Here is a 15,830-nt window from a genome sequence, read left to right on the forward strand (position 1 = left end):
ATGCAGCCCATCTCTTAAAGACACATAACACTTAGAAGATAATCATGAGAATTAAATGAAACAAACATAAAGCATCTAGCATCATGTCTAACATACAGGCTCAAAACAAACTTTTTATTAACGGAAGCCTGAACTAAAAGACACTTATTTTCCCAGGCTATAGTAGTGAGAATATTTTAAGGCTTGCAGTCGCACTGCCAAGACCATTTTCATTCCCGGTAGCCTCTTATAGATGTAAGAATGCCTACTTAACCACATTCTTTGCAATACTGAGAATGATCCTTTTAACAAATTTTTACCATTAGACTGCTGGACAGTGGACTCTCACTACTACTTCACCAAACATCTTGAATCCAAAAACTTAAGTTTTTTTCATGTTTGTTAGCCATTTATGTTTTTTCTCTTTTGAAAGTTAATTTCATTATTCTTGTTTTTCCACTTGGGTATGTTTTCTTTAACGTTGGTCTTAAGAAGGTCTCTATTGCTCAAATACATTTTTCTGGTTTACGTTAAACGTTTTATAATGGTGCTCATTGACAGAGAAGTTTTATTTATTTTTTTAACTTTTATACAGTACGTACTTTTAAACTTAGTCCTTCCATCCTAACATCAGGTAAGTATTTATTAAATTTCCTTAATTCTGTTGTTTTCATTGTCCCTTTTTGATTTTTTTTTCACATTTTTAGTCCACCTGAAACTAATTTTAGTGCAAGGTGTTAACTTCTGTTTTTATTTTTATAAATACACAATCTTCCCTCCATTTCGCCCCACCCTCTCTCTCTCTACTGGTTTGTGACATTTCCTGTAGTCTCAGTTCTTGGATGGAACTTATGTTGCAAGACTAAAGATTCTGTCCAACTTCTTCCTACTAAAGTTCACTTTTCAATAAACTAATTAACCACAGAATATACTACCAAGAGCCAGTATCTTGGACTCCTGGGTTACCTAAACCATTCCCAATCCAAACTGATCAGGATAATGAGCATTCCCGTTCCTCCAACCCATAACTAAAAATGTTATTCTACAGAGTATGTTTCTTTGTTTGGACCTAGAACACCTCAATGCGGGTTTTTAAGTACAAATATTAAACAGAATAACTTTAATACACACATTTTTCTATTGCATTAAGCTTAATTTACAATTTCATGTTCTTCATTTCATCAACACATATCAGGAAACCAATTATGAGAAAAATAAGCTACATCACACACTGAGAATTACTTCTGATTAGGTTTGAAAGAATTTACCAGGAAAATGTTGACTCTGAACTTTTCAACTTGGTTTTTACTTTTTATTCAGCCAAAAATAAAATTATATTGGTTTATTCTTAAAAATCAACAAAAGTCAGTACTGTGGTGAAATTCTAAACACCTGCAATAACATACAGAATTGCTGAATCTGCACATTCATCCCCATTGATTCCCACAGAAATATCAAACTGCCTATGGTCTGATATTATGAGAAAGTTAGCAATACCTCTCTAACCCTGACAGTTTTCCCAGCAAAGTTGGGAATTTGTAACCAAGATCACAGAGTTCTTGTGCTAGCTTCATCGTGGAGCCAAAGATGAACTTCATTCATCACCCATCAACACATAAACTTCTATTTGCCATTCACAAATGGTCTATAACTAAACATCCCAAACTTTTAAATAACTCCAAGCCCAGAATTTCTAAGGCAGCTGAAGAAAACAAAATTACCTTAGAATAGAAAAAAAACTAAAGTAAGACTAAACTACCATAATACTAAAAATTTTCAGGGAGTCATTTTTTAAAGAAATTAAAGTATATACAATAAAAAGATGCTTATTTTCTTATACAAGATGTAACCACTGGGGGAAACTGAATGAAGAGTATATGGACTTCTTTACTATCTTTGCAACTTCCCATAAATCTACAGTTATTTCAAAACAAAAAGATTTTTTTAAAGGGCATGCAAAAAAAAAAAAAAAGGAACTACTTATATAAATAACAACAAAAATTTCAAAACCTCATGTTAAATAGAAGCCAGATACAAAAGCATGCATTATATAACTGTATCCTTAAGAAATTTCTAGAAAATGAAATAATGCAGCAAGAGAAAGCAAAGCAGTTGCCTGAAGCCGAGGCTGAGGGGCAGGAGTGGGGACTGACTGCAAAGGGGCACGGAGGAGCTTTTTTAGGAGATTCAGTCTTCTAAAGTTGGACTGTGGTGACAGTCACACAGCCAAATTGACTAAAACTCTACACTTCAAATTGTGAGTGCTATGGTATGAAAATTATACCTCAGTAAAGCTGCAAAAAAAAAGGGTTACTGGCAGAATCTAGGTGATGGGTATATGGTGGTTAATGTAAAATTCTTTTAACTCTGCTGTATGTTTGAAAATTATAATAAAACACTGAGGAAAATTTAAGTTTTCATGAATGAACTAATTAGAAATCAAAAAAACCATATTTCCCCTGGCAGCTCACAGTTCAAGAAAGAGTCAGTGAAAAGGTAAGTCAACAGGGGGAGGGTCTAGCTCAGTGGCAGAGTGTGTGTTTAGCATACACGAGGTCCTGGGTTCAACCCCCAGTACCTCAATTTAAACAAACAAACAAAAACAAACAAACCTAATTACCTCCCCCCACCAAAAAATAGGTAAATCAACAGCGTCCGTTCAGTGTGGTGTGATTCCATGTCCCACACATGACACACTGGGAAACCCTTGTTTCAAATGTGTTTGAATGAAGGACCTGGGATTCTAAGCCCTGATCAAAACTGTCTGTCTGGACGCTGTTCCAAGAATCTACTCGCTGCTGCTGAGAGAGGCTGGTTATTCATTCAGGCACAGAATGGAAACCCATGCACAAGTATCTTATGTGTTTTAATTACCACATGGAGAAAATTCAGGATTCAGCTTTCTCTAAATTATAGCGTTAGCAATATCAAAGTAACCAAAAAACAAAAACCTAACTCAGAGTTTTTACATGGGAATTATAACTTTTCCACAAAGAAATTCTCCATGAGGTTCTTTAAAAGGAAAAAAAAAAATCAAATGTGGTCTTATATGTTAACATCATCGTCCACACATCTTTAATTAAACTCAAAGCCTTCAACATCTAAGCATCTTATTAAATAATCAGCAAGAAATATTAGATTTCAGCAGAAAAATACATAAGAAACTGAAATTTTGAAATCATAAAGAGTAATATATACTTGCAGAGAGACATCTTTTGCAGTTACACCGCTTTCTAAGCCTCCTATTTTTATTACTAGTACTACCTTATGTGTGCCCCAGATTCAAAGAGCAAAAGCAGTCTCACTAGACCTTAAAAAAAAAGGTGTTTTTATTTTTGTTTTGTCTTGTTTTTTTAAGGTGCTTTTAAATCTCCACAGATGAATGTCTAAGGAGAAACAGATACTGTCATACAATACTCACTTTTATTTTTTCAAGTCACCAAATTTGATACCAAAAGCACACTCCTCCTTACAGACTTTCAAAGGTCGCTGTGCATCTTCTGGCACATTTATTAGGAAAGTGTAACTACGTAAACGAAACTGACAAAATCATTACAATTAAATGGGATGTTTCTACTCTGTTGTTTTTTAACTCCCGACCGTACTTAACCAAAGAAGAGGACGTTACACTTCCCACGAGTCCCACCCCATGTGGCAAGAGGAATGTAAGTGATGAATGGGGAGAGCCAGCAGAGATCGTTCCTAAGTGGACTTACATTAGGTACATTTGTCTCTTTCACACTCTTAGGATGAGGATGTGGAAGGGGACATCAAGTGTTTCATCTGTTATTGACCCTTAAGTCTTAAGATAATTGTAATGATTAGTAAACTACACGAATACTGTTAAGTGCTAACAAATGAAATATACAGATTAGTCTGTTTCATCAACACAGTGATTAAATAATCACATGAGAACTAAGTCAAGAATTTACCTTTGTGCTGGCCACGCCAATCTCGGGCCCGGCATTGATGTGAACTCCACAGTCAGTCTCTCTTGATATGGAACTGCCGACCGTGTTCGTGATCCCCACGGTTAGAGCTCCTCTCTCCTTACAGTATCGAAGACCCATCAGGGTATCTGCTGTCTCACCTGTGTAAAAAGGAAGACAAAAGTAACACACAGAGCAGTCAACACATGCTGTTTCTTAGATGCTGAAACAGAAAATTGACTACACTTTCACCAGTATCATTCAGTTTTTTTTAATTGAAGTGTAGTTGATTTACAGCAGGTGTACATCAAAGTGATTCAGTTACACATACACCTTTTCCAATTCTTCCAGATAGGTTATTACAGATACTGAGTATAGTTCCATGTGCTATACAGTAGGACCTTGTTGTTTATCTACTTTATATGTAGTAGTGTACACCTGTTAATCCCAAATTCCCAATTTATCCCTCCCTCACTTTCCCCTCATTTGTTTTAAAACATGCATTTAAAATAATAAATTTGTAAAACTTTTAATTACAGGATCCTACTTCTTTGGCTCTCCTTTCCCTCTCTGTCTTTGAAAACTCAGCTCTTCTGGGTATAAAATGTGTTAATTTTATTAACTCATTAAGAATTCCATAAAATCAAAATAAACCTGTATTTCTCAAGTCACCTGCAATACCAGTTATTCTTTTTCTCCCCCCTTAAAGGAGGTACTGGGATCGAACCCAGGACCTCATGCACGCCAAGCATGCACTCTGCCTCTGAGCTGTACCCCCCACGCCCCTAGTTTATCTTTAAATATGGGTTTTGCCAATGCATGCTATAATTGTCAGAGTGACTCTCCTTTTCCGGAAGTCCTTAAAATTAGCAGGTTACCTGACTGACTAATGAAAAAGCAAACATCATCTCGAAAAACTGGTGTGTTTCTGTCCAGGAAATCACTGGCTAGCTCCACCATGACAGGCAACTCAGTCAACTCTTCAAGAACTTGACGTGTCTGCAGAGAAAAGATGACTTGGTCATACAACCTATACTTCCAATAGTTTTTCACTGAACTACTTCAGACTCAATGTGTAGTTTTTACTTCTTCTGATTATAAAAATGATACATATGCATTGTTGGAAAATAAAAACAATACAGATTAAAGCATAAAAAAATAGCCAAAATCCCTCCACCCAGCAGATAAGCACCATTAACATTTCAGCACAAGTCTCTTTAGACAATCAATGTGTGTATTATTATAAGCAAATACACCCACACATAAAAAAATTTTTGAGAAGGGGAAAAAGCACTATTCTAAGTTAGCACCCACCAAAAAAACAAAACAAAACTCTTACATAAGTCTTCTCAAATTAGAGAATTCTAACACAGCATAATAATTTATGCCCTATAGTTCAGGCTTAGCATTAGATGAAACATTTAATCAAATTTTTTTTATTTTTGAATAGAGGGCTCATCCAGTAAGAGATCTAAGCCACCACTGAATTACCCAATCCCTTAATTTTCACTAATGTCTTTAATTCATTCTTTTTTCCCATGCTCAAAACAATCACTTTCTTACAACTCTTCCCTTCAAAACTGCACAAAATTTCCTTTTTAGGGTCATGTAATTGGGGGCGAGGTGGGTGCAGGGGAAGGAAAAGGGGGAACAAAGCCTACGGAGAAGCAAGTGCTGGGTGACCAGCTAGTTTCACTCAACCAGGCAAATGAATGGCTCCCACAACGGTAGATAATTAATACTTATGCCCCAGCAAATAAAAAAAATTACTGTCATGAACTTTGGAAATCAATCCTAAAAGTAAAAACCGAGTGTGTCCAGGTCTTCTGTACTTACAGGAGTTGACAACAACAGCCCACAACCTGTCTCTTGCAAGGAAACGAGATGTGCTTCTGAGTTATTGGAATAAAGACTGTTATCTTCCTATGCTTCTATACTGACAATCAACGTATGTCTTTGATACAGAATTTCAGCTTCCAAAAAAACAATTTAAAGAACAAATGTGCCCACCAAGTAAAACCCTGTTGAGGTTCACGCAGCCATTTGTCTGGGGCAAGTGAACAACGATCCACAAATCCCCGTGACTGCTCCGTCAGAAGCAGCCGTGCACTCGGGACCATCAGGCCGGGATCGCACGACAACTGCCCCGTCTTTGCCTTTCATGAAGTCAGCTGCAGTGCTCTACCTGCACATCTAAGGGTCCTTCTAAAGCAGATCATCCACTGATAAATAATTCCAAGTAGCTATTAAAATTCCTCCCCAACACCGTCTTGATTTTTGTCATCACTATATGAAAAGAAAACGTGATGTTTTAATAAAACAGTTTTACATGGTGTGTTGCTGAGGTACCACTGGTCTGCAGAGATCTTCTAATACCCAACATAACACAATTAAAATTTTAAGAAGCCACTTACTGCTACACCAGCATGATAACTTGTTCCACAAGCAATAAGAATCAAACGCCGACACCTCTGGATCTCCTTAATGTGATCCTTCAAACCGCCCAAATTCACTGAAATAAAAGTGTGTGTCTGTAACTATTTAGGAAAGAACCACATGAAGTAGGCAATCACTTTCGCGCGCGTCCACTGCCAATCTGGGTAACGACACTGCTTTTTTAAAGAATTCATTTTCCTCTTAAGAAGCATAGTTCTCTCTAGTTTTGAAAAGTAAATTAAATTAACTCACAACATAACTGTCCACCCCAAACTTGTAATTAACCTTCCTCCCCACTCCCCCCAGCATGCCCACACAACTACAGTACTTACCACACTCTACCTTGTTCGGTAGTTTTCACATTCTCTTTAGATTAAAAGTTATCTTAAAGGCAAAACTATAGGGACACAGACGGTAGACCAGCAGATGCTGCTGGCGGATGTGGGGAAAGGGCTGACTGCAAAGGGGCATGAGGAGATCCCTAGCGCGAAGGACCTGTGCTGGGTCTGGACTGCGGGTTATTCAGGATTATGACCATGTTGTGGAAGTTTGCCCAGACTCACTGAACTGTGCACTAAGAATGGTCAATTTTATTAAATCTAATTATACCTCCGTAAGTCTGCCTGGGTAAGAAAATCATTTTAGTTATGTCCATTTCCATCACGAGCCCAGAACAGCACTCCGACCACGATATAAACCACTCTCCTCTCAGTCTTACCTGTCTCAGCAAACGCCACCCGCATTCATCAACGTCCGAGTCACCCGCGACTGCTCCACGACCAGGGCGCAAGCAAGTCCCGGGAGCCCCCCACCAGGCTGCACCTCTAACGTCACCACCCGAGCCGGCAGCCCTCCCCGGACGACAGCCACGTTCTCCCGACTCTGCTCTCCTCCTCCGGGAGCCTGTTCTCCACACACAGCCAGAATAACTTTCTAGAGGGATTCTTTAAAAACACAACTCTGACCTCAAAACCCTCTAACGGGTCTGTCCGCTCTCTTTTTCTGTCTCTACAGCCACGTATGCGTTCTTCTCCGATGCCTTGTCCGCAGACCCTGCTACACAAGGCTAGTTTCCTACCTGTGAGAAACTTTCATCCAACAGTCATTCAATTATTCAACCAGCACTCTGAGCACCTGCCAAGTGACTATACTGCCCCAGACAGCGCAGCCACCAGACAGCTCAGCACACAGCCGACAGACACCCGGGGCAGCATCTTCCTGCGTCCGACCCGCCGTCCGTCCGTCCGTCTGCTCTGCCCCCACTCTTCACCTCCCCGACTCTTTCCTACCTGAACCAGTGATAATATGGAACCAAGCTCTATGACTTGCTTTTATATTTTTGAGTAATTTTTATGCTTTTCCTTTTAAATTTCAATACTGAGAGGGTATTGTGATATTTCTCTATTTTAAGAAATTAGTAAAGTGGAAAATAAAACATGAAAAGCTTCACCGGCTTCCCAAATAACTGAAATGAAGTCCAAACTCCTCACTACAGCCTTTGAGTGGCCACACGCCCTGTCTCCTGCTCCGCTCTGACCGCATCTCCCGGCACGTCCCCTCTCACCCAGGCCACTGCAGCCAGACCGGCCTGGCCCTCTGGCTGCTCCTTTTCATGTACCTCTGCCTACAGTGTTTTTCCACGGGCCTCAGCATGGGTTGAAAAGATGTGGGAAGAAAGGAAACCACAAGGGAGAGAGGGGAGTCATGCGAAGGCAAACCGGTTTGGAGATGACCAAGTATAAAGCAGTCGGACAATCAGAGGGACTTGTGTTTCAAATGATGACCAAGAATGACAGGAGGCAAGATGCTGAGATCAGCCAGTCACAAGTGTTTCCCTAACACTGGTCCCAACAAACTGCCTGCTGGCTGAGGGGAGTCTGGGACAGCTCTGGAAGGAGTCACCCATGGTCTGAACTGATGCTTTCGAGAGAAGCCTACTTCTGAGAAGCTAGGCTGGTACTGACGGCAGCAGCCGGAGTGCCTGGAGGACAGGGGCAGGCTGCAGCACTCTCGGGACAGCACTGAACACAGGAGCTAGTCTGGCTCTGAAAAGGACTAGCAGCGTGACCTTTGGCAAGACATTCATATGGACAGAGGCTGATTTCCTTACCTTAACAATGAAAAAAGGGTAACGGCTATCCTGTTTATATTACAGGACTTTTATGAGGAACACATACCATAGATAAAAGTTGTAAAATCATGACTTCTCAAAGTTTATCTCATTCCCTTCCCTTAGAAAACAAACCTTTTTCCTAATCTTATTTCCGTCCCATTTACTGCTACTCTCCCAGTTCTTCCAGCTCAACCATCTTCAACACCCCCTCTCCCCAGCCCAGGCAGATGCAGGTCCTGTTGCAGAGAGCTCCTGTTTCTTCCCTGGTCCCCGCTTCCCTCCCCTTCCCCACTGCTTTACCCCAGACGGGACAACATCCTAACTGGCAACTGCAGCTCAGCCTTTTGCTCCTTCAACGCATACAGGAGACCGGTACCCAGGTCACCTCGGTAAAGCTATGATCACCCCTGGCTCCTAAGTCTCCTAATAGCTGTGCAATTTCTACAAAGTGAGGTACCCCTCATACCCAAAAGAACGCATCCAAAGCTCTCCTTGGTAGTTCCTCCGACCTTCTTTCCTAGACTTACTGCTCGCTAATCCTTTTGAAGTACTAGATGTGGCAGACAAACTGGACTGCGTATTATTCCACAAATAAATTTCTGATGGTTTTCCACTATCTTCCCTTAGCAAATGTGTTCCACCCAGTTGCAATGCCCCCATCTTATCTTCACCTATTCAAATCGTTCAAAGCCTTTAAACCCACACTCGCCTACTTCACGGAACCTTCTCTGGCCCCCGAAGCCCCTGCCCACAAACAGATTCATCCTCTGCTTTCTCTAAATTCAACATTAAACTTGAAACATTTCAACATTAAACTGTGTTTCTAATGCCATTTATCACAGTTTATCTTTCTTTAAACAGTTAATTATATATGCATTCCTCTTCAAAGAACCTCAAGGAGGAGACCACAGCAGAGGTAACTTTCCCACAGTCCCTGATACGTTCTCCATGGTTCTCCGCACACAGATGTTCAATTCATGATTCAGCCTTCAACAAACCTCTCCTGCTGAGAAAGAGTGTGCTGCCACTCAGAAAAGTACACAAAAACAGCACTTACTCAGAGAAATTATTCTCTATCAGCAGAACGTGGCACAAAGGAAAAGACACTTAATATTTATGAATAACACAGATTCAGGAAAAGATTTCACATCAAAAACTAATTCCTAACACTGAGAAGCTTAGCTCAAAGCCTGTTTGCTGAACTGTTTATTTAACTGGTCATGACGAAAGAGGAGTGTTCTGAAAATCTCATTCAGCAATCAACAGTTTATGGACGTCCTATGACCACAGACAGTCAATCTCAAACTCATCTCAGCAAAGTGCAAAAACTCCTGCAACACAAGGCCTAAAGAAAATTTCCAGGAGTAAGACCAGAGCTGCACTCTCACCCCTACCTTAAACACGCAGGAAGGGACAGATTATCCCATAAGACATTAGGCCAACACCTGGAAAACCTCTAGGAAGTTCACACTTGACTCATTTATAAACTGGAGAGAAAAGCTAGGCTGCAGAGATACAAGTAAGCTGCCCAGCAAGCGGACCGGGTCTCATTCCTCTGAGAATCCACGGCTCTCAGGACGGTCCCTGGTACACAGCAGGCGCCCAATAAAGGATTTGTGAACTGAAAAGAAGTTAAATGTTTTAAGTGGTACACTAAAGGACTTTTTTCCAGGAAAATTACCCTAATATTCCCATAACTGACAACAACTTTCAAATGTGACTTTCCAGCCATTTTTTATATTTTTCATAACCAGTTTATTAATATTCACAGACCATAAAATTCACCCTTTTAAAGCGTACAATCAGTGGTGTTTAGTACATCCAGAGTTGTGCAACCATCACCACTATCAAATTTTAGATTTTCATTAACTCCCCAAAAAACTCCATATCCATTAGCAGTCACACACTCTCCATCACCCCCATCCCCTCAGCTCCTGGCAACCATTACTTATTATTCCCTTATTTTTCACTGTGGTAAAATATACATAACATAAAATTCAGCATTTTAACAATTTTTAAGTGTACAAATCAGTGGCATTAAGCGCATTCACATGGTTGTGCAACCATCCCCACCATCCATCCCAGAACTTTTTCATCATCCCAAGCTTAAACTCTGTACCCACTAAACACCGACTCCCCATTCCCCGCCTCTCCCCAGCCCTTGGTAACCCATCATCTACTTTCTGTCTCTATAAATCTCACTAACCCAATGCACCTCGTATCAGTAGAACCATACACTGAAGGATTTTTAAAAGAGGACTGGACTCCTCTGATGGCTTGCAGTGGAGTGGTTCTAAGGCTATAAAGGACAATGAACTTGCAGGCTGTCAATGCCAACCCCCACAGGAGACTCTGAAGCAATAAAATAACTCTTATGTAATTACCAGTGTAGTCATCAAAGTTGACTCTTCCTCTCATTGTGTTCACCACTGACTCTGGCTGCTCAAAAATCTCCTTCTGCATGAATGAACTGAAGTTGCCTAAAGTAATATAAATTGTATCATTAAAACAAAAAAATAACAATCCAAAGGATTAGAAATTTGTACACAACTGAAAGTCTTTCTCCTTTAACAGAATCTTAGTAAAAGAAATGAAACAAAAGGTCATGTGATAGAGAACAATATTCATATACGATATTTTACCGTATGTGAAGAAAACTGAGCAAGGAAGGAGGAAAAACACTTTTATTAACTTCATACCTCAAATATGCAGCTACAGCAAAACGGGGGAGTGGGACAGGCTTACATTTTAGATCAGATCTAGGTTCCAATCACCGTTCTATCGCTTACTAGCTAAGCGGCTCTGGGGAAATTCCTTAATCTGTAGAATAATGTAGAATAGCAGCCGTTTCATAGCATTGCAGTGTAGTAAAGACCTGACATATAGCTGTTATGCAATAAATGTGGCTTGTTTTTCACCACAATCCCATCAGAACGGGAAATAAAAACCACAATCACAGTATCAGAACAGTTAACAGCAGCAAACATCGCATCGGGCTCACTAAGCACGTCGGGCACGGTCCGAAGGGCTTAGTCCCCAGACAACCTTGAGAAGTGAGTCCCACTATCCCCACTTCACACACAAGAAAACTGAAGCACAGAGAGAAGGAGAGAGGAAAAAAGAACAGAACACAAACTATGTTTACAGAGTGTCTTAAAAATATCAAGTACTATTTAAATAATCAATTTCTTTTTAATGTTAGAAACAACTCACCATGAACAAGTTTGAAGGGGAAGTCATGTCAACCAGCAGCTATGTTTTCTGAGGTTATCCCTTCACTGATAAGGTGGAAGGTTTTGCTCACATTGTTATCAGATTCCTTCACTAAGACAGGAAGGACGCCAAGCTATAATATGACAAAAACGGTCACCTTTCATGATCTGCTGAAGTTCCATCTGGAGGGTTTGCACAGCTCGTCCGGGGTGGTCTCCTGCAGTCCGCTTAATTCGATGGATGGAGAGACGGCCGTCCACCACCGCTGCAACGTCGTCATCTTCAAGAAAGATGACGCGATTGGTGTGCTCTATGACAGCACTACCGGATGTTCAAGGAGACAGTGCGATCAGTAATCAAGGATGATGATTATAAATATAACTATCATTAGGACAAAAGCACCACATTTAAACACAAACTCCATCAACCTGCAGTATCTCTGGTAACCTTCTGGTTACCAATGCTGTTCCCTACAGGGGAATGAAGGAGAGGGGTGGTCACTGTGGACAGTGCAGAAAAGGTGCTGTGCGTGGCAACCAAAACCAACTTATATCAGATCAGATCAGAAAGTGTGGCTATTTCCTCCTCCTTCCACCTATCACTAAGTCCCCCAATTTTAACTCCTAAATGTTTCCCAGAGCTTCGATGTCCACCACCACAAAGCAGCTCAAGCTACCGTCAGCTCCTGGCTGGATGACTGCAGAACCTCCTACCTTCCAGCCACACTCCCTCCAACCTCCCCATTTCTGCCCAAATGGACATCTAAGCAAGACTTCTCCCTCACCCAACAAACCGCTCAACAGCAAGATGCCTTCACCAGGACCCCAACCTCTTTCTCTGGCCTCACCTCCTACCAAACTTCCTCTCTCTTTTCCAGCCACACTCACATCCATCCCAAACTCCCAAGGGGCGATCCATTTGCAGAGAATGAATGTTCTTTCCTCCACCTCTTCACCCGGTTAACTCCTAATATCTCCTTAACCCTCAGTTCAAGCATCGTTCCCTCAAAGAAATGTACTCACAGGAGGGTTAAGTCACTCTGTAGCTCTTGTCATGGCTGGAATTCTGTACTTGGTGCCCACTGATTAAAATTTGTCTCCCCCGTTAAGGAAGAACTCCTTAAGGACAAGCAGTATTTTTATTCTTACTTACCATTATCTCCTAAGCCCAGCATGGCTTTGCTGGAGTGTTCAATGTGAATGTATGAATGAATGAAAAAAGGCTGACATGCTTCTGCAACTTCCAGTTTATTAAAGCCATAACTGTCAATTCTGTAACAAACCTACTTAGTGACACACTTCACTGACTACACACCTTACACACCTGTAAATTTTAGAAAACAGTGAAGCCTGTTTTCCTACTGAGATGACACATCCACTGCGGTCCTAAATTGCATGGTTATTCATTTTTAGATCCTCTTAATTTCAGGCACAATGAATGACTCAAATAACTGTCGGCGATTTGAGTGATTCCATTCTATCCTCATTACTACTCATATTTCATTTATAAATGCCACTAAGCATCCCACTGCCTTTTTTCTCAAAATATCTGAGTCTAGTACTATTTCCTACAGAGTGATTTCACTGCCAATTACTTCTGAATTAAAAAGTGTCCACACTGGACTAAAACTACAATACAGAGCAGCAACTAAGCTGTAATTGATGTGATCCTAAGCTATCCCCTCTCCAACTGAAATCTCTTCTCCCTACAAAACCTGGGATGAGGCTCCTAAAAGAAGAGGGAAAAAATACACAAGCTCTGAGTCAACACACCGGAACAAGTCTCAAGGACTATTACCTCTTCTCTATAAACTGACCTACATACTTTGAGAAAATCTAGAACTCTGTCTCCAAAAAAGGTCACTTTCACATCCTTAATTAACGAAGTTCTCCTGTACCATATGACTCGATTTATACCAAAGGACTTCTTGGTTCCCTGTGGCATGAGAATCTACTAAAATTCTCTATGAATGAGCTAAGGAAGCTCACCTTGCATCAGAAGCAAAGTAATACTCCACCGCTTTTTCTTCAACAGGGAAAAGGCAAGTTGTGCTGTCCACACGAGAGAGATTGCAGCTTCCTTTCTTATCTTTGCCTAGAGCACAGAGTTCACAGAATCAGCAAACAGGCAGAAAACCATGGCCAGTGTATCAAGATATGTTCTTTTCTACAAAATGAATAAAAAAAAAAAATCATAGCAACACAAAATGATTTCAGCAACTTTCCAGTGCCAGGTAGACCACTCTACTTCCATGCAATAAGCCAACAGGAACAGACAAAGGGTGTAGAGTGAAACAGCGACTATCAAAAAGAGCGTGGCAGATCAGGGCTACCGCATACATCTTTTAATGTAGTATCGCTTTTCCAAGCAAAAGGCAAACAACGTCACTAAGTCTTTTTTTAATGTATGTATAGCCTGATCTTAATTTAACTTTAAACAAAGCTTCATGGAATTAATACGTATTAAGTTTGTATACCTAAACTTATCGTTAAAATTACATCACAAACATCAGAACTGTGCAGTGAAAAATAAAAGAGGCTAATGGCAAATTAATTTTTACGATCTCATAACAAAACTTCTCTAGATTTTAGCAGTAAGTCAGCATAATAAATCAAGATGCAGTCTACACTAATTCTGATTTAAAAATTAAACAAAGACACTTATAATGCTCTGACCATGGTGTATCACGTGTGGCACCTGCTGCTAAGGACTGGAACTATAAACCCAGAACTTCTCCTTAAAATTGGGTTTTCTTACATTTCCTTTAAGTCAGGATAAAGCATGGTCCTTGTGCAATGATTAACATCTTTTAATTCTAGCACTTTAGAATTCTGGCATCTCTATTTAATTCATCAAGCCATTGATGAAGAAGTATTTTTTCCTTTTTGCTTTATTCACAACTACAGTCAAAACTAGAAACCATAATGAAGTTTGACAAATTAGCCAAATGTAGAAAATATCTAGTAACTTAAGACTATATAAATGTCACAGAGACCCAAAAAAGCACCTTTCTCCAAGATCAGGACATAGCAGAACTTATAACCAATGGACACAATGGCCACAGAAGACCATAAATATACTTGTAAAAACTCATATTGTGTCCATCCTCTAAAATCCACATCTATAAAGACTTTGTAATAATTATTCTTAGAAACATATATCCAAAGTTCTCCACAGTCCATCATTATTTGCTGTGTTTTAGGCATGAAAACAAAACAGCTCTCCCCAACTAAGTTCAACAGCAGAAAAGATACCACACTTTGAAAAATAAGTATAAGATGACATCTCAGAGAAGGTAACCCTGTAGAAAGAGCAAACAAATCAGTGTTTGCCAGGGGCTGGGTGTGGGGACAAGGCTTGACTAGAGAGGAGCAGCTGAAGGGAACTTTCTAGGGAATGAAACTGTTCCTTATCTTGATCGTGGAGGTGGTTATACAACGTTTGTGCTTGACAGAACTCATGAAATTGTACACCAAGAAGAGTGAACTTTATGTAAAAAAGTGAATAAAACAATAAGCAAAAGGATAGGCCAGCACCTGCATTTTTTAAAATAAATACAACCAGCTTTGGTTATAAAATGTCCTACTGCGATTGAGTTTCACCATATTGTTTCTCCAAATATTAGTTATTTCATTCTTCAAGTAACAAGGTATATTTAATCACAATGTTTAGAAGAACTTGAGGTATCACTGCCTATTTAAATGAAAAGAACATTACTACTTGACATCCATATGACTCTCAGAATCTGTAAAATCTCTTTGGATACATTGATTCTCTCATCTGATTTTGATTTAAGTGAAATACAATTATTATCATCCAGGAAAAAAATAGCAAACTGAAAGCCAGTCCAGTGTCTCCCTTTACACAGCCTTTACACTCTCCTCTTAAAAGGCTGTACTTTTTAAACTCTACTCAGCCACACATTACCTACCAACTAGGAGCTAGAGAAATCAGGGTTACTAAAAGACAAGCCCTGATCTCAAAAAGATCTGTCTTGTGATCAGTTTTTCTTCCAACTTAAGACTTTAGCCAATGTCTTTCCATTGCTTCTAAAAGCAGCCTAAGTAATGTGCAAGGTAACATATAAGCAGTAAATACACACGCAGAATTATTAACAGAAATCTGCTCTGGATCCAAGATTCATACTGGTAGTTCTTCTT

At 40.0% G+C, this 15,830-nt stretch overlaps 1 protein-coding gene across 3 annotated transcripts in view; it reads right to left on the minus strand.

Annotated features, from left to right (window-relative positions):
* The window catches only part of GFPT1 (glutamine--fructose-6-phosphate transaminase 1), a 51,779-nt gene that overhangs the window by 9,819 nt on the left and 26,130 nt on the right, over nucleotides 1-15,830 (minus strand). For all 3 annotated transcript variants that reach the window (XM_032497721.1, XM_032497719.1, XM_032497720.1), the window contains 6 exons: nucleotides 13,659-13,764; nucleotides 11,828-11,991; nucleotides 10,842-10,937; nucleotides 6,323-6,420; nucleotides 4,787-4,907; nucleotides 3,912-4,069 (listed from right to left, as the gene is read on the minus strand). In XM_032497721.1, coding sequence (XP_032353612.1) covers nucleotides 3,912-4,069; nucleotides 4,787-4,907; nucleotides 6,323-6,420; nucleotides 10,842-10,937; nucleotides 11,828-11,991; nucleotides 13,659-13,764 — 743 coding nt within the window. The remainder of the gene's footprint in view (nucleotides 1-3,911; nucleotides 4,070-4,786; nucleotides 4,908-6,322; nucleotides 6,421-10,841; nucleotides 10,938-11,827; nucleotides 11,992-13,658; nucleotides 13,765-15,830) is intronic.

This window comes from Camelus ferus, chromosome 15 (genome assembly GCF_009834535.1).
Source record: "Camelus ferus isolate YT-003-E chromosome 15, BCGSAC_Cfer_1.0, whole genome shotgun sequence".
In the NCBI taxonomy this organism is placed as follows: Eukaryota; Metazoa; Chordata; class Mammalia; order Artiodactyla; family Camelidae; genus Camelus; species Camelus ferus.